The sequence below is a fragment of the Alligator mississippiensis genome, chromosome 2, assembly GCF_030867095.1.
Source record: "Alligator mississippiensis isolate rAllMis1 chromosome 2, rAllMis1, whole genome shotgun sequence".
In the NCBI taxonomy this organism is placed as follows: Eukaryota; Metazoa; Chordata; order Crocodylia; family Alligatoridae; genus Alligator; species Alligator mississippiensis.
The window spans coordinates 80,497,116-80,522,537 of NC_081825.1; the positions used below are offsets into that span (position 1 = coordinate 80,497,116).

At 42.2% G+C, this 25,422-nt stretch overlaps 1 protein-coding gene across 2 annotated transcripts in view; it reads right to left on the minus strand.

The window, feature by feature from the left end:
* GALNTL6 (polypeptide N-acetylgalactosaminyltransferase like 6) overlaps positions 1-25,422 on the minus strand; it is a 1,039,950-nt gene that overhangs the window by 54,065 nt on the left and 960,463 nt on the right. For both annotated transcript variants that reach the window (XM_014611634.3, XM_059721883.1), the window contains one exon: positions 4,536-4,643. In XM_014611634.3, the coding sequence (XP_014467120.1) occupies positions 4,536-4,643 (108 nt within the window). The remainder of the gene's footprint in view (positions 1-4,535; positions 4,644-25,422) is intronic.

Genomic DNA, 25,422 nt, shown 5'->3' on the forward strand with positions numbered 1-25,422 from the left:
CCAAACAGTATTCACAGCTGGAAAGAAATCATCAGTCCTAATGTTATTTTGAAGGAAGGAAGCAATGACAAAAAAATCAAATGGGATCATAGTACAAGGTGGTATGCTACAGTGTTTTGTTCTTCATAGCCCCTTGAAGCCACAGAAAAAGCCTGAGCAAATGGTTCAGGTGGGAATCTGAACCCACCTTAATCAGCTGAGTTCCTGTCTCTTGAACTGAACCCAAACTCTTGCAAGTTCCAATTCAGCGGCATAGTGTAATGAGGCAAATGTCATCATGCTGTGCCTGCTGGGTCAGAGGATCACTGTGCTCTGGGATCCCAAGTCCTGGAGTGCAGGGAGGAATTTGAGTTAAGATTAGGATTCACCACAGTTTTGGGTTAACATCCAAACTTGAACTTTACTGGGTTTTCCCATCCCTAACCTGCAGAAAACCTAGGGTAATCTAAAGCACTGGAAGTAGTGCTGAAAGTTTGGTTTAAGACCCCTGCAAAAGAAAAATATTGCTGTAGACATGTATTGGAATTCTAAGGTAATCTCTGCACACCCAATACATCAGTGAGTTTTAATTAATAGCACTCTTATGGTATTTACAGAATGATGAAAAGAAAACAATCTATTGATAGGGATGCTGCAAATTCTGGCTAATAAATGGGAGGTACCCAAAAGAAATTGCCGATCATATTTTAAGGTCTTTTACCAAGTAACTGGCTCCAAGATGATGGCTTAAATTAAAAAGCATAAAAATGGAGTAACACTCAAGAATACCAATGTGGTTAAAAACAATCGAGCAAAAAACAAGTCTGGCCCCTCTATCATGGGGCAGCACTAAAAACAGATTTTAAGTCTCTTTTAGCTGTACCTTTTTCAGATTACGTAAATATATAAAAATAGTTGTGGTAGCCCCAGTGTTGTTGCTGTTAAGAATTCAGTGTTTGGAACGCATGACAATTATGTTGTACTTAGGACATGGCATCACTGTTAACATCTGTACCCTCGTTAATCTTACTTATGTGCAAGTTCCAGTAAACTGGGCACTATCTTTGGCAGGAAACAACCTCCCTAGCACATCTTTCTTCTTAGCTAGCTATCTCAATTTGTTTGTCAGTGTCTGGTTTATAAATCTGGTATTTGTTTTCCCAGGGTATCGTACTCCTGTTTTGTGCCACTGAATAGCTTTCCTGGCAGAGCATTTTATACCTGTATGTTTTTCTGCTTACAGGGAATGATTCAGCATCTGGGGCTTTCAGGGCTTGTCTGACAGCATGTGTGTGTGTGAAATGTAATATTAAGAAAATATACAAATGATGTCATGATACATACTAATGCATGCAGTATGATGCACTAATGGATATTTAAACTGATACTGGAATGAGATGAGACTTTTGACAACCATATTGTTTTATAGGAGAGAATGTGATCGTCATCTCATGGACACAGTTTTTAGAACCATGTCTAAATTAGTCAGCTATTAAATACCAGATTGTGATTGAGTAGTTGCACCATGCAGAGACAAGACACACACAGACATAGTCGCAGGGAAGGAGAGGTAGTAAAGATAACTTTAAGCTTTCATTGTGCTCTTAGGACTCTAGGCTGGAAAGTGGCTGAGACAACTGCAACAGCCCCAGACATAAATGAGGCACAGGCAACACAGGCAGCTGCTTAGGGCAGCTAATTGAAGGAGGTGGCAAAACCAGTGTGCACACACCTCACACATATTCATTGGGCTGCCTCAGAGGGGCACCTCAAAAGTCTGGGTATGGGCAGAAGCAAGCAGGGCAGCTCCAGCATTGCCAAGCCACCACTCTAGGGCTATGTCTGATGTCTGCCCTGGCTAGGCCACAGGTATGTAGGGAAGTCAGCAAAATTTTGTTTACCTAGGGAAGAAAAATTCCTTGCACTGGTCTTGGTTAGGCAAACCTTGGAGCTGCCCAGAATACCCATAATGGTAGGCACCACAGTCCTGATCTATGTTTTTCTCTCCTCATCTTCAATCTGTATATCCAGGTGAGGGGCATGTATAGACAGAGCCCATGGCTGTCTGATGCAGTGCCTGCACTGGGGGAAATTCTGCCCTGAATAAGGTGCTTTGAATGGCACTGCTGCTGCTTACATCACAATGGGTCCTCCCAAGGAATATACTTGTATGTGCTGTGCTTTAGCATCCTTCTCCAAGTGGTATGGGAAGGAATATGTCAACTTTTACATAGTATCTTTATCTAAGGAAACATTCAACATATCATCTCATGATGAAAGATTAAGACAATCTTCTACATTCTCGAACTGGAGAGCAGTTTGAAAATACACTGCTCAGAGGATGTAGTTTGCAGAAATTGTTGCAAAGGATGTTGCAGAAAAGCATCTGCAACATCCAAGTCATCACTCTGTATCTTCCTAATGTATACATCTAGTTAAGCCGAATAAGAGGCACCTGAGTCAGAATCAAAGGGAGAGACTAGGTCAGCAATTTGAGGAATCCTTATCCACTGAAGGACTTGAAAACTGTTGGTTTGGATTTCCTCCTCAAACCTTTGCTTTTCTCTTGGACTTAGATTAGTCAATGGGACCATTTATATGCTTAAAGTTACGCATGTGGTTAAGTGCTTTGGTGGGTAAGAGGCTAAATGACCTTCACTGACTGATAGATTATTACTTATTTAGATCCCTAGAAATGCAAAAAAGGAGAAGAGGCATAACAATGTGCACTATGTGCCTTTGACATATACTATTCTATTCTAGGTGCAGCAGCATACAAACAAGCTAACCATCAAGCTATTTCTCAGGCTTTGGGTGACACACAAGAAATGATTCATTAGTTGAACAGGAAAGATAGGATCACCCTGTTAAGGCTCCCACCCTCTCCCCACAACGTTATTACCAGATTCTGAAAGATGTAGGGTAATCAGCCCTGTTTAGGCAAGGACTCTATTTTGCATGAGATGGAGAATTATTATTGTAATGTTTCACAGCTGCTTTATTTAAAAACAAAAACCACAAAAAGCAGGGGGGGAGGGGAGACCTACTTTGTCAATGAATTCAGATGAGGTACTGTGTCTGCATACTGCAGGGAGTTCACAGAGCTCTCATAGAAGCTAATTAAGTGTTGAACTAACCCATATGCTAATATCTCAAATAGAAATGATGGAATTTCACCCCTACAATTCACAATTTCACTCCTCCTGTACAAGACAGCATGCTAGCTATCCAGACACTCTATTCTGCAATAGGGAGAAATGAAGCCTTCTGTGCAAATGTCCTGTTTTAATTAATTTATTGATAAGTATACATCCTTTTTTTTGGGTTGCAATACTGGGAGACAAGTCATTTGGAGAAGGCTTCTGGAAAGTCTTCTTTCTGGGAAACATCTTGGAATAGGCTACAAGGAATTATTTTTAGTGAAATCACATATTTCACAGTTTATTCAAAGTACTTACTGTAACTCACACTGTCTGTAACTTACTTTCTGTACATTACCATCTCACTCATACATATTGCATGATATAGTAGGGTTCCCACCTGCTGCATGTGGCTCAGGTTTCTGTCTCACCCTTTAACTAGTTGAGAGGCAGCCTGACTATTCAGGAAGCATGCAGGGTCTCTTATAATCCTGCTGTGATGTGGACTCATAGTGAGTCTAATCCTATAGCACAGAAATCAAGAGCGTCTCCTCTTTGAAGCAAAAAATCTTATTTTTCATCCATATATGTTCTCATTATTAAGAAAATATGTCTCATAAAATGTTCTCTCTGGCAATGGGTACATTTCAATATTAATGTCATCATATTTAAAATAAAAAGAACCCTCTAGTAACATTTAAAATGGAAAAGATTAAAATTAAGGATTAATAAATATTAGTATTCTGCCTGGAAATTACAGCTATGCCCTTAGTTTCCCAGTTGTTTACATCCCTTGAACAAGACCCTCATTTCTATCAAGAAACTTATATTCTTTTTAGGTCCATTTCCTACAGAGAAAGAAGATCCTAAGGATATGGATATGTTCAATATTCTTTGAAAACCATCTAAAGCTTATAGTTTCCTATTCGCACATGGCAACAAAGTAGTCATGTTCTTTACTTAGGTTTTATATTATGATTAGCCAGTTACTGAAATCAGTACTGCTCAATCTTTTTGCCTCAAAGAATATGCCTTTCACAAAAAGAAGCCTGCATAGGTAATTTGCTAAGCGATAAAAAACCAAGCATTGAGAAATTGATTTTGCTTACAAATCCCATGATTGACAACAGCAATTGTAAGAGGCAATTCTATGCTCCACGTTATTCGCATATTCTTTGAATCAATATGGTAATGCACTTCTGTTCTGAAACATCTAGCTTTATTTTTTATTATACCCTGTTTTTGTGCTTCGAAGTCTTGGCTTTTGACAGCAGTTGTTACATCCTAGGCCAGGGAAAGAGAAGATCTGTGTTCTTCATTAAACATTTTTTCTTTTAAATAAACAAAATGACCCACAAGGACCCACAAACGACCAACATGAATAGAATTTGAAAATGTCAAGACCCAGTTACTCACTCGTGCCAGACTTGTTCCAGATGGAACTTTATAAGGGACGTATTTCCTGTAGATGTGCCCAACTCTAGAACATGGAACGTCAAACATGCCACCTCCACACATCCAAACCTGAGAAGGAGGAAAAAGAAGTTGAAAACAAATGAGTGAGTGTTAGGAGAGGAGATGGGATAAAAAGGTGGAAATGATTATTCAAAATAGTAGGATGATTGAACTTCCTACATCATTCTGTACTGATTTCTTTTTAGGAATGCCTAGGAGCTAAAATAATTTTTCCAACTATTTAAGTTGGTCTAATAAAAGATATCAGATTCACCCAAAGAACCTTGTCTGCCTAGGAGTGGAAGATAAGTAGAGCTTCATTCTACAGAAAGAGTTGATATTATAAATTACCAAATGATATATAACTAAATACTCCATCTAGTATCACTGCTTTCCACAATATAAGTAAGATGTCTTATCTAAGAATTTTATTTTTCAAATTTACATATTTGAAAAATTTCAATGGTGGTTTCATATGGGATATATTAAAAAAATGGTCACTAAATGGGCAATCAAATATACAGACAGGTAATAATTTACAGGTTAAACTGAGACTTTTAAAGAAATCTGGCCTATGACCTACACCAGCAAGTCCCCAAAAGTGTCAGACAAGACAGCAAATCGGGATATTTACATTATTTTAAAACTTGTCACATATCAAAGTGGTTTCTAATTCACATACAGAACAAGTTCTCGTACTACCAAATCTACATCCCAGGGTACTCAAGTTGCTGGCTAAGATCATAGCTCAGCCCCTGGCATGGATCTTCAAGAACTCCTGGTGCTCTGGTGAAGTGCCCAAAGATTGGAGGAAGGCCAATGTCTTGCCTATCTTCAAGAAAGGGAGGAAAGTGGATCCAGCAACCTACAGACCATCAGCCTGACCTCTATCCCAGGGAAGGTCTTAGGAAAGATTATCAAAGAGGGAAAGGGGCCAGGAGGCTTCCATGGCTGACCAGAGAAATCCAGGGCAGCCTAAGGGCCAAAAGGGGAGCACATAAAAAGTGGAAACAGGGTGAGATCACTAAAGATGAATATACCTCCTCTGCTCGTGCTTGTAGGGAGGCAGTTAGGTGGGCCAAAGCTACCATGGAGCTGAGGATGGCAACCCAAGTAAAGGACAACAAGAAATTGTTTTTTAGATACATAGGGAGTAAAAGGAAGGCCCAGGGAGGAATAGGACCCCTGCTAAATGGGCAGAAGCAATTGGTGACAGATAGGGGGGACAAGGCTGAACTCCTCAACGAGTTCTTTGCCTCAGTGTTTCTAAGCGAGGGGCATGACAAGTCTCTCACTGGGGTTGTAGAGAGGCAGCAGCAAGGCGCCAGACTTCCATGCGTAGATCCTGAGGTGGTGCAGAGTCACTTGGAAGAACTGGATGCCTTTAAGTCGGCAGGCCCGGATGGGCTCCATCCGAGGGTGCTGAAGGCACTGGCCGACGTCATTGCAGAGCCACTGGCGGGAATATTCGAATGCTCGTGGCACACAGGCCAAGTCCCGGAGGACTGGAAAAGGGCTAACGTGGTCCCCATTTTCAAAAAGGGGAGGAAGGAGGACCCGGGCAACTATAGGCCGGTCAGTCTCACCTCCATCCTTGGTAAAGTCTTTGAAAAAATTATCAAGGCTCACATTTGTGAGAGCCCGGCAGGGCAAATTATGCTGAGGGGAAACCAGCATGGGTTTGTGGCAGGCAGATCGTGCCTGACCAACCTAGTCTCTTTCTATGACCAGGTTACGAAACGCCTGGACACAGGAGGAGGGGTGGATGTCGTATACCTGGACTTCAGGAAGACCTTCGATACGGTATCCCACCCCATACTGGTGAACAAATTAAGAGGCTGTGATGTGGATGACTGCACAGTCCGGTGGGTGGCAAATTGGCTAGAGGGTCGCACCCAAAGAGTCGTGGTAGATGGGTCGGTCTCGACCTGGAAGGGTGTGGGCAGTGGGGTCCCGCAGGGTTCGGTCCTTGGACCGATACTCTTTAATGTCTTCATCAGCGACTTGGACGTGGGAGTGAAATGTACTCTGTCCAAGTTTGCAGATGACACAAAGCTATGGGGAGAAGTGGACACACCGGAGGGCAGGGAACAGCTGCAGGCAGACCTGGATAGGCTGGACAAGTGGGTAGAAAACAACAGGATGCAGTTCAACAAGGAGAAATGCAAAGTGCTGCACCTAGGGAGGAAAAATGTCCAGCACACCTACAGCCTAGGGAATGACCTGCTGGGTGGCACAGAGGTGGAAAGGGATCTTGGAGACCTAGTGGACTCCAAGTTGAACATGAGCCGGCAGTGTGACGAAGCCATCAGAAAAGCCAATGGCACTTTATCGTGCATCAGCAGATGCATGACAAATAGGTCCAGGGAGGTGATACTTCCCCTCTATAGGGCGTTGGTCAGACCGCAGTTGGAGTACTGCGTGCAATTCTGGGCGCCACACTTCAAGAAGGATGCGAATAACCTGGAGAGGGTACAGCGAAGGGCAACTCGTATGGTCAAGGGCCTGCAGACCAAGCCCTACGAGGAGAGACTAGAGAAACTGGACCTTTTCAGCCTCCGCAAGAGAAGGTTGAGAGGCGACCTTGTGGCTGCCTATAAGTTTATCACGGGGGCACAGAAGGGAATTGGTGAGGATTTATTCACCAAGGCGCCCCCGGGGGTTACAAGAAACAATGGCCACAAGCTAGCAGAGAGCAGATTTAGACTGGACATTAGGAAGAACTTCTTCACAGTTCGAGTGGCCAAGGTCTGGAACGGGCTCCCAAGGGAGGTGGTGCTCTCCCCTACCCTGGGGGTCTTCAAGAGGAGGTTAGATGAGTATCTAGCTGGGGTCATCTAGACCCAGCACTCTTTCCTGCTTATGCAGGGGGTCGGACTTGATGATCTATTGAGGTCCCTTCCGACCCTAACATCTATGAATCTATGAATCTATGAATAAGAGGCCATTCTTAACTGACTGACTGATAGCAACATCCTGATGGATAGCCAACATGGATTTGTTGCAGGTAGGTCTTGCTTGACCAATCTTATTTCCTTTTATGACCAGGTGACCTATCACCTGGACAAAGGAGAGGAGATGGATGTTGTATATCCTGACTTTAAAAAGCCTTGGATCTGGTATCCCATGATCACCTCTTGGCAAAACTGGCCAACTGTGGCCTCGGGTCCACCACAATCCGCTGGCTGGGGAATTGGCTCTGTGGTCAGACCCAGAGGGTGGTAGTTGACAGAAGTCAATCATCATGGTGCCCTGTGAACAGTGGGGTCCCTCAAGGCTCTGTCCTTGGGCGTATATTGTTCAACATCTTCATTAATGATGTGGACATTGGAGTCAGAATTGGACTGGCCAAGTTTGCCGATGATACCAATCTTTGGGTAAAGCATCCACACCTGAGGACAGGAGGGCGATCCAGGCTAACCTTGACAGGCTCAGGAAATGGGTGGACAAGAACCTGATGGTGTTTAACATAAAAAAATGCAAGGTTCTCTACCTTGGAAGGAAAAACCTGCAGCATCCTTATAGGCTTGGCAGTGCTATGCTGGCTAGCACTATGGATGAAAGGGACTTGGGGGTCATGATTGACCACAAGATGAACATGAGCCTTCAATGTGATGCTGCAGCTAGTAAAGCGAGCAAAACGCTGGCTTGAATCCATAGATGCTTCTCAAGCAAATCCCAGGATGTCATTCTCCCATTGTATTCAGCTTTGGTGAGGCTGCAGCTGGATTACTGCATCCAGTTTTGGGCTCCACAATTCAAAAAGGATGTGGAGAAGCATGAGAGAGTCCAGAGGAGAGCCATGCACATGATCAGAGGTCAGGAAAACAGACCTTATGATGACAGACTGAGAACTATGGGACTCCTTAGCCTGGTAAAGCGCAGGATCAGGGACGATCTGATGGCCACCTATAAGTTTGTAAAGGGTGTCCACCAGGATCTGGGGGAATGTTTGTTCACCAGAGTGCCCCAAGGGACGACAAGGTCTAACAGTTATAAATTCCTGCAAGATCATTTCAGTCTGGACATAAGGAAGAATTTCTTTACTGTCCGAGCCCCCAAGGTCTGGAATAGGCTGCCATTGGAGGTGGTTCAAGCACCTACTTTGAATGCCTTTAAGAGAAAATTGGATGTTTATCTTGCTGGGATCCTATGACCCCAGCTGACTTCCTGCCTCTTGGGCAGGGGGCTGGACTTGATGATCTTCTGAGGTCCCTGCCAGCCCTAATGTCTATGAAATATCTATGAAATGTATTTCTTAACCTTGGGTAAGTGAATCAGCTCCTTAATTTTGCAAATTGCCATATGAGCAGAACTCCTGTTATTCTAAGCAAGAAGCACCTGCAATTTCAGCTGTTACTCTCCAAACTGTATACTCAACAACACCAAACTATATCCAAGTGGAGAAATGAAGAGAGAGAGAGAACCTTAGCAAGAAAAGGGAGCTTAGCAGAGATTCTTTGCTATTCATTTCAGTTTACTTCTGTACACTAGGCATGGTTTCTATTAAAATATAGCTGTGGCAAAACATAAAATTTTCTGGAAAAGTATTGGAATAGGAATACTATACATTTTACAGGGCTCCTCATCACTTAAAAGCAACCTCACAGCATTGCAGTCTGTCAGGAAAAGAACAGCTAGGAAAGAACGTCAGGAGAAGCTTGCAGGGAGTTAAACTGGTCATTAAAACTTTGAAACCCTATTCATCCAAAGCACTATGACTACATCTTCCATGTTCCTGACAGGTCCTGGGATGGATGTCATGAGCAGGACCTGCCTACACATGTACCAAACCCAGAAGCAGCTCTGGGTGGGTGCAGACAGAAGTGCAGCTTCCCACTGTAACTGAAAACACTTTGCAGGAAATGTTCTGAGTTACAATGATCCCCTGGAATAAACAGAAGTTCACTGCTGGTTCCAGGAGGAGGAGTATCTAGATGCTGGCTGGGAACCCACAGCCAATTTCCCCCAGCAACAGCCCCTCCTCTTTCCCAGTCAGTCCCTGTTTCAGAATGGAAGTAGGGAAAGGGAGCTTGTTCTAGAGGTTCCCCAGCCAGCGCTGGAGGGTGGAGTGGGTGAATTGGAGCCCCCCATTCAGGGGGGGGGTCCAATACACCCACCCCACCCTCCAGTGGGGGCTGAAAAGACCCCAGACTGAATTATCTCCCCTCCCTTTTCCACCTCTCATTCTGAAAACAGCTCAAGGCTGGGAGTCAGCACAGACAGAAGTTACAGAAGATGTTCTGTTTTGAAACGTCTTCACCTGACTCTTCATGTAATGGGGGTTCAGATTTTCAGCTGATCGGCCATTTTTCAAGTGGTCTACAGCTGTGCACTTGTGTTTGGTCAGGGCTATAGACCACTTTCTGTGGCCAGCTCAGGTGAAAATTGTCACTTTTGTCTGTACCCAGTGGCTGCTTTCAAGCACACTGGTCTTGATAGCAGCTGTTGGGGGCATTCCCCACAACAGCTGCTATCAAGATCAGTGTGCTTGAGAGCAGCCACTGGGTTCAGATAAAAGTTTCTGGGTTTGGCACCTGTGACCAGGAATAGGTAGGCACGTTGTGCTTGGGAGCATCCCTACCATGAGATGTAGTGTAGATATCCCACAAGACACAACAAAAAACTGCAGGAAACAAGTACTCAATAGACTATCTTGTGGGACTACTCTGGGGACAATAAAAGACAGACTGAGGAAGAATGAAGAAAGAGAGAGATTATGCATAGTATCAGGGTAAAAATTAAATAGTGGATCAACTTTTTGAATCTGTGATAGATATTTGTCACACACATTACAGTGTTCAATTATATGGAAAGGGTCCAATTCTATACATACTGGGCAAAGAATGAGCTTATGATGTAGGGTAATACAATGACAACAGGGAATTTTCCACTGATTTCAGTGGAGCCAGGAGTTCACCCCTGGCTCACATTGAGAACATAGATGTATGGACAACCAATCAGTAATGATAGGAATACACAATACACACCATCAGAGATGCTCTGGTCAAGGCACCCATTGTCAGATCCATTAGCTACTCTGTAAATTCATCCCAGGAAACAGAAGAAGTGTAAATAAAGCTGTCCCAGGCAGCCTTACAGTACATCTGACACTGCATGCAGAAATGCAAGCAAGACCATAAAAATACTTCAAAGTGGGTAAGTCATATATAATTAGTTCAGGCAGAGTAACAAGATGAAGAGAGAACTTACCAATAAGGTGTGCTGCTTGCTAGAGCATCATGGCAACAACACTACCATAGCTTTACCATCACGTACCACAGAATCTTAAGTTAGTACTAGAGCTGGGTGAAATTTATGGTGAATCATTCATTTGCTGCAAAATGCAGTTTCAGAGTAGCTGTAGCTATTCCTGAATTCTAGTTAAATTTGATAAACAGTTTGGCAGGGTTTTTTTTTTCTTTGCAATGCAGAATCTAAATGGCTTGATTTTTCAGGACAGATTTACAAGAAAACTTGGGTGCCATTCACAAGTAGAGGAGAAAAAAAGAACAGGGTTGTGGTAGGATCATTCTTCTGTTCCCAGGAGGTATGGCACTCCCTTGGGATGTGAGTTTTGCAAAGTAATAAAGAAGTTTGGGTTCATCTTAAACACAGGGTCATCCTCCTCCCCCAAGTTTTTGAGCACCAAACTGAAAAAACAGTCATTGGCACAGCTCCAGTCAGAACAGTGACAGGAGAAGGAAAAATCCATGGATAGATAGTATACATAGATGTGTAGAGGAAGATTCATGGTGATTATGGTGGTTAGAGTGAACTCTTAAGTAGGAAATATACAGTCTGTACAGTTGGACATGGTTGTTCCTATATGTTGTTCATGGGCTCTGTCTTCTTTACCAAGAAGGTATCTGATAAATCTGAAGCCTGACCTACTGAAAAACAAGAAAAAAGAAAAAAACCCAACCCCTTATTAGAGTGCTATGTCACAACCCAAAGTTGTGATTTTTTGTTTGTGTGTGCTTCGGCACTGCTAAATTATTTTTCCCGCTAAATTGCAGCTTCCTTGCACGGTAGAGTTTTCTGCTGCAGAAGAGAACCCCGGTGCAACGAAATATTCCCGACAAATTTGTAGCTTTCTTTGCACGGTGCATTTCTTTTGCATCCAAGAAATGCACAGTGCAACAGTTCCCGCCATTTGTATGAAGATCCATGCCACATTATTGGCCGATTCTAATACATGCACATGTGGCGGCTAGCAATTGGCTTGCTAGCCGTATAAAGAGCTGGGTGGTTTCCGCCCAAGTTGGAGAGAGAGCAATTGGAGTTCGAGAGGGAGAGCGTGAAGATCTCTAAGCGCTGCGGATCCTTTCGGACCCAACGCTTTTCTTAAAAGGCAATAGAGGTCTGATAACCGAACCCGCGGAGCTTCAACAACTCTGGGGAAAAGAATGAACAGCCTCTAGCCTCTCCCCGTCACCAATAAATTCCTAGACATATCCCTTCCTGCATATTAAAGATACGAACCCACGGAGCTTTAACAACTCCGTGGGAGGGAACCGAACCGAACCCACGGAGCTTCAGCAACTCCGGGGAAGAGAAACAACTGAACCCACGGAGCTTCAACAACTCCGGGGCAAGAATGAATTTGTCGTAGTCCTCTAACGAGGATTTAAGCGGAGCTGAACTTGGAAACTGTCCAGCCTACACCACGACCATCTTTGGTGTAAGTAAACAATCTTATATCAACCACTATGCGTCCGTGACTAATTCTAGCTCGCCTCCGGTCTTCTCCGGCCCCGTGTGCCCGGGCTGCTGGCCACAGCCCGCATGCGCAAAGACGGGCCCGGCTCGCCCCCGGCCCGCACATGCTAGTGAAAGAGAGGTGGCATTCCTTCCCTTTGTTCTCACTTTACATCTTGGAGCATCCTGGCTACTCTATTGAGGAGGCTTCTCCAATGCCTGTTGCTAAAGTTGAATTATCTCTTATTCTATATTATCCTAAGATTTCTGGCTACAAAATGGGAAATGTTTCTAAAATTCCCCCATTCTTCATTTCCAAGTCCACCTTACCTGTTATATCCCTGATTTTTTTTTTTTTGAGATCTCCCCTACTGCCTTACAGACTTTCTCTTGACTTTTGTAAACTGACCTGAATGAATTAAACTGACCTGATTCTCCTCAGTTCCACAAGAGCTCTTGCAACAAAAGCCCTGACAAGTGATAAGACCGTCTACTTTTCATTCTGCTGAGGTTTGCCAGTTCACAGTTTCCTCCCTCAATTTCTCTTGAAATATACTTTATCAAGGATGCCTTTGGACCCTAATCCACTCACTTCCAACTCTCTTAATTTATTGAAAAACTTGTACAAGTGTACAAAATATACACGGAAATTGTAAAACTAAAAAGACATGGTAAGTTTCATCATTCCTGTGTTTTTCATTATTCCCTTCCTTTCTAATCCTTGTTCGTATGCTGTCTCATTAAACTTTTGGTTGTGATGCAAGGACCTTCTTTCTGCAGTTAATCCGGCACGCTGATAACACAATACAATTTGTGTTATTTTTTATTGAGATGCTGTTTCAGGGGCAGGTAATGATAATGAAATAATTAAAAAAGCTTTCCATGGCCCTTAGAAGAAATAATAGCACAGCAGACAGACTCAGTGGAAGGTCAGTTCTACAGAGCACATTTATAACACAAGGAAGTAGAAACCGATATAGGCACTGTATTGCTGTAACTTATGCAGTGACTGCTGAAGTATACATGTCATGTATTGTATCTTTTTAATGCTGTAGGATATCAATAAAAGTAAAAAATAAAGAAGAAAGGGGAATTAGAAATAAAAGCTGTCAGAGACATTGAGGCAATAACAAGCGGGAGGAAATAACACTCAGTGCTAGGCTTATATTTAATAGATATGAAACTTGAAAATGCTGTACTGCACCTGAGATACATTGTGCAGGGTAACTGAAATGAATCTCAGGCTGTCTTGCAGGACATTTAGCAGCTGTTCCTGTTGATTTTTTTAGCTTCAAAATGATTTTCAAGGCATTTTTATATTTTCTTGGGAAGATCAATCCCAGGAACCTAATCTTTAAAATGTGCATTTTTATGTCACCTATACTAAATTCAAGAGATTAGAGAAACAACTTGAAATCTTCTGTGTTACATATTACAGTCCTCTAGTGCACTATAAATTAAATTCTGATGGTAAGGAGCTGGCAAATGGTGTCATACTTTTGCTTTTGTTTGTTTAACAAGCAATCAGTAAAACTCTCAAAACACCAACATCTTTCTTACAACAGTAGGGAATCTTATCTGTAGCCAGGGTGTAAAACACAAGAAAAACAGAACAAGGCAGCTTTTGTTTAAAAAGGTCAGAACAAGAATAGTTTCTGATGCAGATTATGTAATATATTATAATTTAATCTAATACAGCTCTCATTAAAAAAAGTCACAATCAGTTTAAAGGCAGGGTCAAAGGTAAAAGGCAAGTATTATGTCAAGAGATGTAGTAGTGGCATTGTGGTTTTGTAGTGAACTTGAACTTGACTGATAGGCATCCATTTCCTGGCTCTGTAACAGACTGCCTTTGAGATTTGGGGCCAGTCTCTTTACCTCTTCTTCATCTTAAAAATGGAATCCTACCGCTTCTTTCCTTTAACTGTTAGGCTGTCTTGTCTATAAAGAAGAAACTTAGGACAAAAGGGACACATCTACATGTGCAATTAGTGCACATGGATAAACTCCAGAGCTTTTGAATGTGCACCTGGCAGCAATCAGCTTCAGAGTTTATTCATGAGCAGCACATGGAGCCTGGTTGGAAAAGGCTGGCAGGGGCGCAGGGGGTCACTGTGCTAAGGAGGGGCTGGCTGGGGCACAAGAGTGTATCACCATGGGGCTAGTTGGCAGGCAACCCCCAACACTGAAGCACTGTCATGCCCTAGCCAGCTGGGTCAGCATCTACATGTGCAATGCTGCACACATAAAAACTCGACAGCAGGGTAGTACTTGTATTTACGAGTACTACCCTGCTGCAGAGTTTGTTAGCTTCCTGTGCCGTAATAGAGATCTACATATGCAGATGCTTACTGCAGAGCTAATTAGTCTGTTCCACAGTAAACATCTCTTGTAGATGCACCCAGGATATCTATGATGTGTAAATAACTGCACAATATGACTACTGTCTTGGTTGACATGACACCTCTGCACTATGGTAATATAATTTTTTAACATCATCATTATTAACATATCAATAATATTGATTGATATGATTAATACGTAGATTTGATACTATAATAATCATAATCAGCATCTGTAGAGGAGAATTTATTTTCAGGGTACGATGAACTGAACCTGCATATCTGAGTCACCAAGAAACCAGTGGAAATACTGAGGAAAGGCAAAAGAAAATCCATACTGGCACTCAGGAGAGTACACTCCATGCATGGGTTGGGGCTCCTGGACTGCATGTGCTAAATGAGCGACCAGGGCCTGGGCAGACTGGAGGAGGGGGAGAGGGAGAAACACACACATTGTAATCTAATAAATGTAACTTACACTGAACTACTCTCCAATATGTCAAAGGAGAAAACATCTCCAAAAAAAGGGGTGCTATATTACATCTGCACACATCACTGAATTTATTCCATGAGGCTGGATTTATAGCCATGTAAAGATAAGGGTGCAAACAAATCAGAAAACTCATTTTAAGGTCTGACTTGTTTATTCAGAAAGACTGAGGGAATTAAACATTAAACACTTGGACAAAAACAAGGTTAAATTTCAGTCCTGGTCCTTGTTGCCTATTGGGCTAGTATAGAGAAGGCATGCCAGTTTCTATACTTACAAGCACAAAAGGGAAGTGTATCATTATATCTGGCTGTCTTTGATTCCCCAGCACAAATGACTAGTTATGTTTTATGGCAGGATCACCAGAGAGCAGCCTTTAGAACAAGACTTGAATTTACCCCACTGGATCCATAGAAAGAATGCCTAAAGCTGCTCTGTCCCTGTATCAAGCATAAATTCCTAAGTTTATAGATTTAGCTATGATCATGTGGAAGAATGAACTTGCTATCTAGGTTGCAGCCTATTCAATATTAATATCTGCTGGGGCAACTTCCAAGGTGACTGTTTGTTGCCCTTGCTTTCCATAATTTGCCTCTTGCCTTTTATCTACCCTTTTCAGGAAAAGTTGCCTAAGCTCCAACAATGCTACCTCCCCTATAAGGATGATTTCGATTGCATGCAAAATCAGATAAAGATATATCAGCTCTAAAAATGAATGTTAGGATCATTTCAAATAGTATTTGCATGCAATTAAAACTACACAAATCCTGCAATGAGGACATCAGCCATGACCAAATTGTAAGAAGTGAGGGTCTGAACTTATCCATTCACATTTTCTCTTGACAAAAGCTACTAATACTTGGCAATTTTAGAATACAGTTCCATCATTAATGTTAAAAGATAACTGTATTAGAATACGAGAAGAAGCTTCAGTTTCTCCTGAAATCCAGTCCTATGGAAAACATTATTTTCTGAGCAATTAATACCTCTGCCACCCCCATCATTTCTTGCACTATGTTATATTGTAGTCTGAAAAATGGAGTTAGGACACTGTAGGTTACTAACTCACCATACAAGGAGCTTTATGTGCTCTCCTTCCTTCCTTTCCTCAGAATCCTGAACTCTGTCATCTTGTAGTTGCTGCTGCCCAACTTGCCATGCACTTCTACATTCCCTACCAATTCTTCCCTGTTTGTGAGCAGCAAGTCAAGAAAAGCATAGTCCCTACTTGGCTTCTCCAACACTTACATCAAAAAGTTGTCCCAACACTTTCCAAAAACTTGCTGGATTGCCTTGTACTGGTATATTGCCCTCCCAGTGGATGCCAGTATGATTGAAGTCAGCCATGAGAACAGGATTGGGAAACTTCTGCTAGCTCTTTGAAGAAAGCCTTATCCACCTCATCCTCCTGATCTGGTGGTCTCTAGCACACTCCCACTAAAAAAGTCACCCTTGTTGCTCTCCCCTCTGACCTCAGTTTCATACTGGAGCTCTGAGGACTCATATAGCTCTTTTATATAAAGCACAACTCCTCCTCTTCTTCTCTGCCTGTCTTTTCTGAAATCTATACCCATTCATGACAGTGCTTCAGCCATTTAAGCTGTCCCACCAAATCTTTTATTCTAATCACATCATAGTTCTGTGATTGTGCAAGGGCTTCCAATTCTTCCTGCTTGTTTTCCAGGCTCTGCACATTCATGTACAGACATCTAATGTAACTAGATGACTGCCCTACTTTCTCAGGAGGAATAAAAAAGCCTCCCTTATTTCCTGCTTCTGCTTGTGCTTCCTCCAATTTGCCTGCTTCCCCACTTACTTTAGGGTTTTGTTCTCTATCTGTCAATTAATCTAGTTTAAAGCCCTTCTCTCTTAGTGCGGAGGGCTTTGCAGCAGGGCTTTATAAATCACAACAGGTTAGAATGTATTTGACACTATGGATTCATATTTAAAATCTCTGGTTTTATCTTGTGAATCATGTAGGTGGCACAACTAACAGTACTAATATTGAGCCATACTCCAGGGTATCATGGCACTCTGGTTGAGAATCATTGCTATAGTAGTAACAATGGTTATTAGTTCACTGGGGAACTCTGTCTTAGATTCTCAGTGAGCTGGAAATTCTCATCAGCATCTACATTCTCTACTGTTTGGGTTTTTGTTTTGTTTTGTTTTTTAAGACCTTCTAGAATCACAACACCTTGATCTCTAAGGATTTGGCTGATTCTGTAGCCAGGATGAAAGATTGCCAAAAGCCAGGCAATGCCCACCAGTCCATGAAATTGTCTTATGAATTAGTAATAATAATGACAATGGTAATGGAAGGGACTCAGGACTGTAGGGATATGGGAGAGACAGTTCTAGGAGATGTGACAGCACAAATAACAAAGCAACTATAGAGAATCAGAAAGAATAGACTGGAGAGAATTAAAAAAAAAATCAGGAACAGAATTTTTTTTTACATTGTATTTTCTGTTATTTTATGCACCTTAATCTCATTTGCAAGAATCATGTTGCTGTTTAAAAATGGGGCAATACTGATAATCTAATTGAATCATGTGTCCCAAAGATCATGGTTTGCAAGTGGGAGCTTAGCTGGCTAGTGTGCATGTGCCTGTTTGCAGCATGGGGTTAGTCAGGGAGGATTGTGAGCATGCATAACTCACTTCTAAAGAAGCCCCAGTGTGCTCACTGTTGCAAGATGTGGCATTTTGTCCTGGGCCAAACTGCGTAAACAAAATGTAGTGTGATAATTCCAGTTATTGTATTATGGTATTTTTTTAAAAGATCTGTTATTACATGTCAAACTTAGCTTTCATTTTAATAGAAGTGAATTTGCAGAATTTCCCTAGGATGGTTGCCTGAGTGGCAGGACAGTACCGAATGCTGAGTAAAGGAAAGTGAGGTAGTATGGTACAGTGGACTGCATGCTGCTTGCAAACCAAGCACACCAGAATTCAAATCCTGGATCTAATGCTTTAGAAATCACTTCACTTGCCTGTGCTTAAGGTTTATCATTTATAAATTAATGTTATTAGTACTTACCAGCCTGACAGAATCATTGTGTGGATCAGTGAGTGCTTCTAGAAAATGTCAGCCACTGCTGATAGGTTGCAATAATGTTACACATTCCAGGCAAGAAATTTACTCATTAGGGGTAATTTACTCCAGAACTACTCCTACTGAAATGAATAAGACCATTTGTAGAATAATACACAACTTAGTAAGTAAGAGCATTGTAATATGGTCTTGGGTATATATTAATTGTTATTGCCATTATTGGAGTGAAAGTCTAGGGAAAACAGAAACATCTTTCAAAAAATTGAAGCACCGAGATATTTGAGAAATCAAAATAACAAAATCTACTGTAATCTTGCTATTCTACAAACAGATTTATAATCCTCCATGTGCAAGTAGTGAAAATTTGAGCAATTCATCAAGACTGAAATCCTGAAGTCACTGGGAACTTTGTCATTGACTTCAAGGAGCCTGGGATTTCACCCAAGGCATTTTCCGCATCGTATGATTTAGGATGTCCATTCATATCTTAAAGACTCTTTAGTAAACACAGGAAATGAATTTCTTATCTTTTATCTCTATATAGTTTGGAAATTACTACCTCAAGGCTCCATTTTTCTAACAGATGTAAATACAGGACACAAACAGTGACTTAACTGGTGATTTGGAAAGAGAACTGTTAATCAGTTTAGTTCCAGCACTTCGCCAGCTTTAGAAAGTTTATCACCTGCCAAAATGTATCAGCAGCATTCCATATATCTTTTTAATTAAAAAATGGATCTTGCGGTTATACCGTCATAAAGATAAAATTTTGTATATTATTTCTTATGTAAAAAATAATCTGGAAAACCATTTTATGAAGAATTAATATTTTTGAGACAGAGATATGGCTCTCTCTCCTTCCATAGTCACTTAGTATGCATGTGCACTGATTCCAAAATAGCAGTTAATCAACACAGTACTCAGAGCTGTGCTTATTGTTGTCATCTGCAGCACTATTACACAGAAAGAGCCATGAATAAAATGTAAGCATATGGGCTCCTATAGTTCAAGGAATAAGTGTCAGGCAAACTTTGAAAACTGAAGTTTTTTTCTCCTATCCTTCCCCTATTCCTTACGATTCCAGACTCAATTCTGTAACTACTCATAGTGCTGTCCTTCCCATCAATGATTTGCCCACAGTAACTTTGTGAAAACCTGTACCATTTGACAACACTAATGAATTACACTGTAGCATAATTTTATTTTATTAGATATTTATCTCATTCTTATTCTGGAATACAAAAGCTGTTCTCTGGCCCAGTCCTTGTCTCTCTACAGACACCTCCTTTCTTTCTCTTATTACACCCACACTACACCTTTCCTGAAGACAAAGCTGCCTTTGACCCATTTGCCTTTCCATCTACCTGATCTTCCTCATGCCTTTTTGCTTGTCCTTGAACTCTAATACACATAAGGCTGACATGTTAGTATCTTTGGCCTGTTGTAGTCATGAGTCTTTTGAGCCTGAATGATGATCCTTAATCCAGGAGTATCCTTTAATAAATTGGTACAGTGCAAGACTGCGATGAAGAATCAAAGGTGGCAGGCATGCAAAACATTTACTCCAGACAAGTTTTAGTTTATTCCAGGAGAGAGCTGGAGTGTATTTATTTAGCATTTATTCAGGTTGCAATTCAGAAGTAAATACACACTAGAGAAGTTACTCTGGTGTATGTGTTCTACATCTATTGCCATTCTCAGTGTCACTCCATGGCATCCATTTGCTCAATAAAAACTGGCTATCCCGCCAACTTGTGGCCAGGTGCTGTAGCAACTCCTACTTCAGGAAGCCTGCCACCCTCTCCTTACTACGAAGTACTTAGGAACAAAACATGCAGTAAATTATTCCAGAATAAATGCATCATATGTCCGCACCCTCAGGGGACACAATGATTACAGAAACTTAACAGTTCACACCAAAATTCCCAAATTCCCTTCAATTAAAGGAAAAGGTCAGGGTGATTTAGTAATCATTCATAATTCCTCCAGAGCATACCATATTTACTCAAATACAAGATGACTCTGAATATAAGAGAACCCCTCCCAATAATTAGATTTTATATGAGGAAAATGAATAATTTTCTTATAACTTTTCAGGTATAGCTGGTAGGTATATATGGTGGGATAGCTCACATGACTAGAATGCTGTTATAAACTGTTCAGGAAGGACAGGAAGGGAAGAAGTGGAGGGGGAGTTGTGCTTTATGTAAAAGAGCTGTATGATTGCTCAGGGCTCCAGTACGAAACTGAGATAGGCCTGTTGAAAGTCTCTGGGTTAAGGTCAGAGGGGAGAGCAACAAGGGTGATGTTTTGGTAGATGTGTGCTAGAGACCACCAGACCTAGAGGATGAGGTGGATGAGGCTTTCTTCAAACAGCTAGCAGAAGTTTCCCAATCACAGGCCCTAGTTCCCATGGCAGACTTAAATCACCCTGTCATCTGCTGGGAGAGCAACACAGCAATCCAGGAATTTTCTGGACAGTATTGGGGTCAACTTCCTAGTGCAAGTGTTAGAGAGGCCAAGTAAGCGCTGTGCTCTTCTTTCCCGGCTGCTCACAAACAGGGAAGAATTGGTGGGGAATGTAGATGGGCATGGCAAGTTGGGCAGCAGCAACTACGAGATGATTGAGGTCAGGATCCTGAGGAAAGGAAAGAAGGTGAGCTGCAGAGTAAGGACCCTGGCCTTCAGAGAAGCTGATCTTGACTCACTCAGGGAACCAATGCAGGACCCACTGGGAGGCCAGTCTGAAGGGGAAAGGAGTCCAGGACAGAAACCTTACTTAGGACGCATGAGTGAACCAACCCAATTTGTAGGAAAACTAGCAAGTATGGCAGAAGATCAGCTTGGTATAGAAAAGAACTTGTCAATGAGCTAAAAAATAAAAAGGACACTTACAAAAAGTGGAAATATGGACATATATGGAGTATATATGGACATATATGGAGTATAAATCTATTGGTCAGGCATGCAGGGATGAAATCAGGAAAACCAAAGTGCAACTGGAGTTGCAGTTAGTAAGGGACATGAAGGGTGCCAGAAGGGTTTCTATAAGTATGTCAGCAACAAAAGGAAGCTCAGGGAAAGCAACCTAGTGACAGAAGATGTGGAAAAAGCTGAAGTACTCTATGCCTTTTTTACCTCAGTCTTCACAGGCAAAGTCAGCTCTCAGACTACTGCACCTGGCAGCACAGTTTGGGGAGAGGTAAGCAGCCAACAGTGGCAAAAGAACAGGTAAGGAACTATTTAGAAAAACTGGACATGTACAAGTCTATGAAGCTGGACAAGATGCACCCGAGGGTGCTGAGGGAGTTGGCTGATATGACTGCAGAGCCACTGGCCATTATCTTTGAAAACTCATGGTGAATGGGAGAGATCCTGGATGACGGGAAAAGGGTAAATAGAGTTCCCCTCTTTAAGAAAGGGAAAAAGGAGGATCCAGGGAACTGCAGACCAGTCAGACTCACTTCAGTCCCTGGAAAAATCATGCTGTAGGTTCACAAAGAATCCATTTCTAAGCACCTGGCGGAGAAGGTGGTGATTAGGAAGACTCAGCATGGATTTGACAAGAGCAAGTCATGCCTGACTAACCTGACTGACTTCTATGTTAAGATGACTGGCTGTGTGGATTTGTGGAGAGCAGTGGATGTGATATACCTTGACTTCAACAAAGCTTTTGATAGTTTCCCACAACATTCTTGCAAGCAAACTGAGGAAGTATGGGTTGGATAAATGGACTGTAAGGTGAATAGAAAATTGGCTGGATCATTGGGCTCAAAGGTTAGTAATCAATGGCTCTCTGTCTAGTTGGTAGGCAGTATCAAGTGGAGTGCCTCAGGGGTTGGTCCTGGGGCCCATTTTCTGCACTATCTTCATCAATGACCTAGAATATGGGATGGAGTGCACCCTCAGCAAGTTTGAAGATGACACCAACCTGGAGGGAGTAGTAGATATGCTAGAGGGTAGGATTAGGATTCAGAGAGACCTCAACAAATTGGAGGATTGGACCAAAAGAAATCCCATGAGATTCAAGAAGAAGTGCAAAGTGCTGCACGTAGGATAGAAAAATCCCTTGCACTGGTACAGGCTGGAGGCTGACTGGCTGAGCAGCAGCTCTGCAGAAAAGGACCTGGGGGTTACAGTGGACAATGATCTGAATGAGCCATCAGTGTGCCCTTGTTGCAAAGAAGGCAGATGGCATGCTGGTCTGCATTAGTATAAGTGTTGCCAGCAGATCAAGGAAAGTGATTGTACCTCTCTATTTGGCTTTGGCAAGGCCACATGTGGACTACTGTGTTCCCCAATACAGAAAGGATGTGGACAAATTAGAGAGTCCAATGGAGGGCAATGAAAATGGCTAGGGGGCTGGGGCACATGACTTTTGAAGAGAGGCTGAGGGAACTGGGCTTGTTTAGTTTACAGAAGACTCAGAGGAGATTTAGTAGCACCCTTCAACTGTCTGAAGGGAGGTTACAAAAAGGATGGAGCTAGACTGTTCTCAGTGGTGGCAGATGACAGATACAAGGAACAATTATTTCAAGTAGCATCAAGGGAAGTTTAGGCTACATAGGAAAAACTCTTACTAGGAGGGTAGTAAAGCACTGGAACATGTTACCCAGAGAGGTTGTGGAACTCCATCCTTGGAGATTTTTAGATCCAGCTAGAAAAAGCCTTGGCTGGGATAATGTGGTTGGAGATGGTCCTGCTGACTGGTGGAAAAAACCCACATCTTACATTTAAGTAAATACAGTATTTAAAAAGAATAAAAGTATCTTAATTTAGTTCTTCATTCATACTCATTTTTAACATTATTGTTCCTTCAGAAGTTTCATAGTAAGTCATCATAGTTTTTGAGAGGTTGTGGTCAGGAATCTTTTGAGCCAAGATACTTCTCTTACTCCATTTGGTCCCTTTTATATAAACTTCAACTATATGGGCCTAAGGAAGAATATTTTGTATGTTCATTACATTTACAGATTTGCAGAGTTGATATTGGGGGAGCTGAATTCTATGACTGGAGGTGAACCATCTTTTTAGTTTTCTGGTCTTCACACTTCTCCATGAAGAGAATTTTCCACACTGCAGGGACCATCATGGGAGATCCTTTCCACACAGTATTAGGCCAGAGGAGATCAAACAACAACCAGCCGATAGAACAAATACAGGAATTTTACTGGAATTTGAGATAAGCCTGCACCAAATATCCAGAGCTGAATACCCTGAACTATGAAAATGTCCACATTTGGCTCCTTTGTGTCAACCCTGCAGCCCCAGAAACTGGCACAAGAAGCAATGGGAAGTCCCCACTTTTATATAGAAAATCATAAGGGTTGGGATCACAAGCCAATGGGCCCAAGGGAGGGAACAGGTGAAAGGGAAAGAAATATCAACACTGTGATAACATGCACTCAGCACCTTAATTCCCCCCACTCTACCCCATGCCTGTGGAGATGTCCCTAAACAAGTCTTTAGTCCTGAAAGCAGCCTGCAGCTGCCCCAAGTCTGAGTCCATCTCCTTCAGTCCACAGCCCTGGCTGACCAAGCCAGTGAAATCTCCAGCTCCACTGTGCACTCCTCTGGGTAGGGCTGGCCAGGTCCCATGTGCATGCTGCTCTCTCTTCCCCTTACTCCAGTTACAAGTTTCCTCTTCCTTTTTTCTCTTGTCCCACAGCCCCTGGGGGTTTCTTGGAGTTGTAGTCTTGCCAGCAGCCCTTCATACCGGCTGCCCCCTCTTCCCTTCCCCCTGGTGGGCTGCGCAGCTGCGCCTCAGTGCCATGAAGACTGCTGGCTCCCTCTGGGAATCCAGCATTTTATTTTTGGTAGATTCTTTAATTTTTTTGCAGCAATCTTCTGTTGAGAAGATTCAAACCCACATCTCCCACCTCTCCAGAGTATTCTACCCCTGTTTAGGGAATGGGTGAGAGATACTCTCAGTGTTGCTTGTTAATACTATGCCACTTTGCTTAAAATGAGTCATTAGAACAGGAACTGGAAAGCCACCACTAAGACAAATGTCTCAGCCACCAGGATATAGTGGTTTTTTATTTATCTCTAGTTCAATGACTATTTAAGAATTTTATACAATACAGAACAACTGCAACAGGAGACGGAGAGACATCCAGCTCAGAACACCCTACAGCCTGGTAATTATGACATGATTCCAGAAAGCAGGAAATGAAAGTTCAAATTGGCTCTCTGCCTGCTTGAGAAAGTCTTAGGTCTCAAGCAAATGCCCTAGCCATCAGACAGTAGAGCATGCTGGGGTGGGGTTTCCCCCTGTGAGAGCTGTTCTACTTCATATAAAATCCATAAATATTAATTGAGCCAGAAAGCGAGAGAGAATGACTATACAGAATACTCTCTCAGCAGGCAGGACATTTGGGTTGCAGTCCCTACTTCAGTGAATATTTAATTGTTTGTGATGTGCAACATCAAAAGGAGAGAATGAGAGTACCCTTACTCTGAATACATTAGAAGGCTGGTGGTTAGGGAATTCTCTGTTAGGGGATGGAAGAAAGCTGTGGATTGAGGCAGAAGAAGGAATTGCATCCAAGTCTTCCAGAACTGTTGAATTCCTTAACCATTGCGCTGTTATATAGAGTAGGTGAGAAGTCCATCACCTCCTACTCCAACTGCGTGAATCTAGCCCTGAAAATTGTTTTGTAACCTATTTGACCTATTTTGCAAATAGCTTTGGAATGATGAAAAATGCAATTTTTGGGGAGAATTCACTATATATGTATCAAAAAGTATATTTTTCTCAAGTTCTCTCGCCTTCCCTCCCACTCTTGCTTTTCCCTTTTCCAATGGATAGAGCAGTCTGTCTGCATAAAACTTTTCTCTCCTTGAGTTCTACCAATAGAAAGTTACTATTCCTTCTGGACTAATGCTGCTTAAAGGGTTTTTTCCCCCCTAATACTAATAAGGAAGGACAGGGCCCCTAAGGTCAACAAACAGTAATGAGATGAATGAGGAGATGTGACTGAAATGGGACCCAGTGTGACACTGCTGTCTCTAAAGAATCTATCACTTGAAGAAAACAGGCTGGGGCAATCTAGCATCTGAACTTCCAGTGCCGTTACCATGGTTTCTATACAAAGAGGAATGGATTGCATTCCAATTATATTCTTCACAATGACAAATAACAGGAAAATAGGAAATGGACGAATACAATTGTAGGTGACCTAGCAGAGATGTGACAGATCCAAGGGTCAGTTTATGTTTGCCTCCCTGAAAATACCTAAATATACAGAAGTCTAAT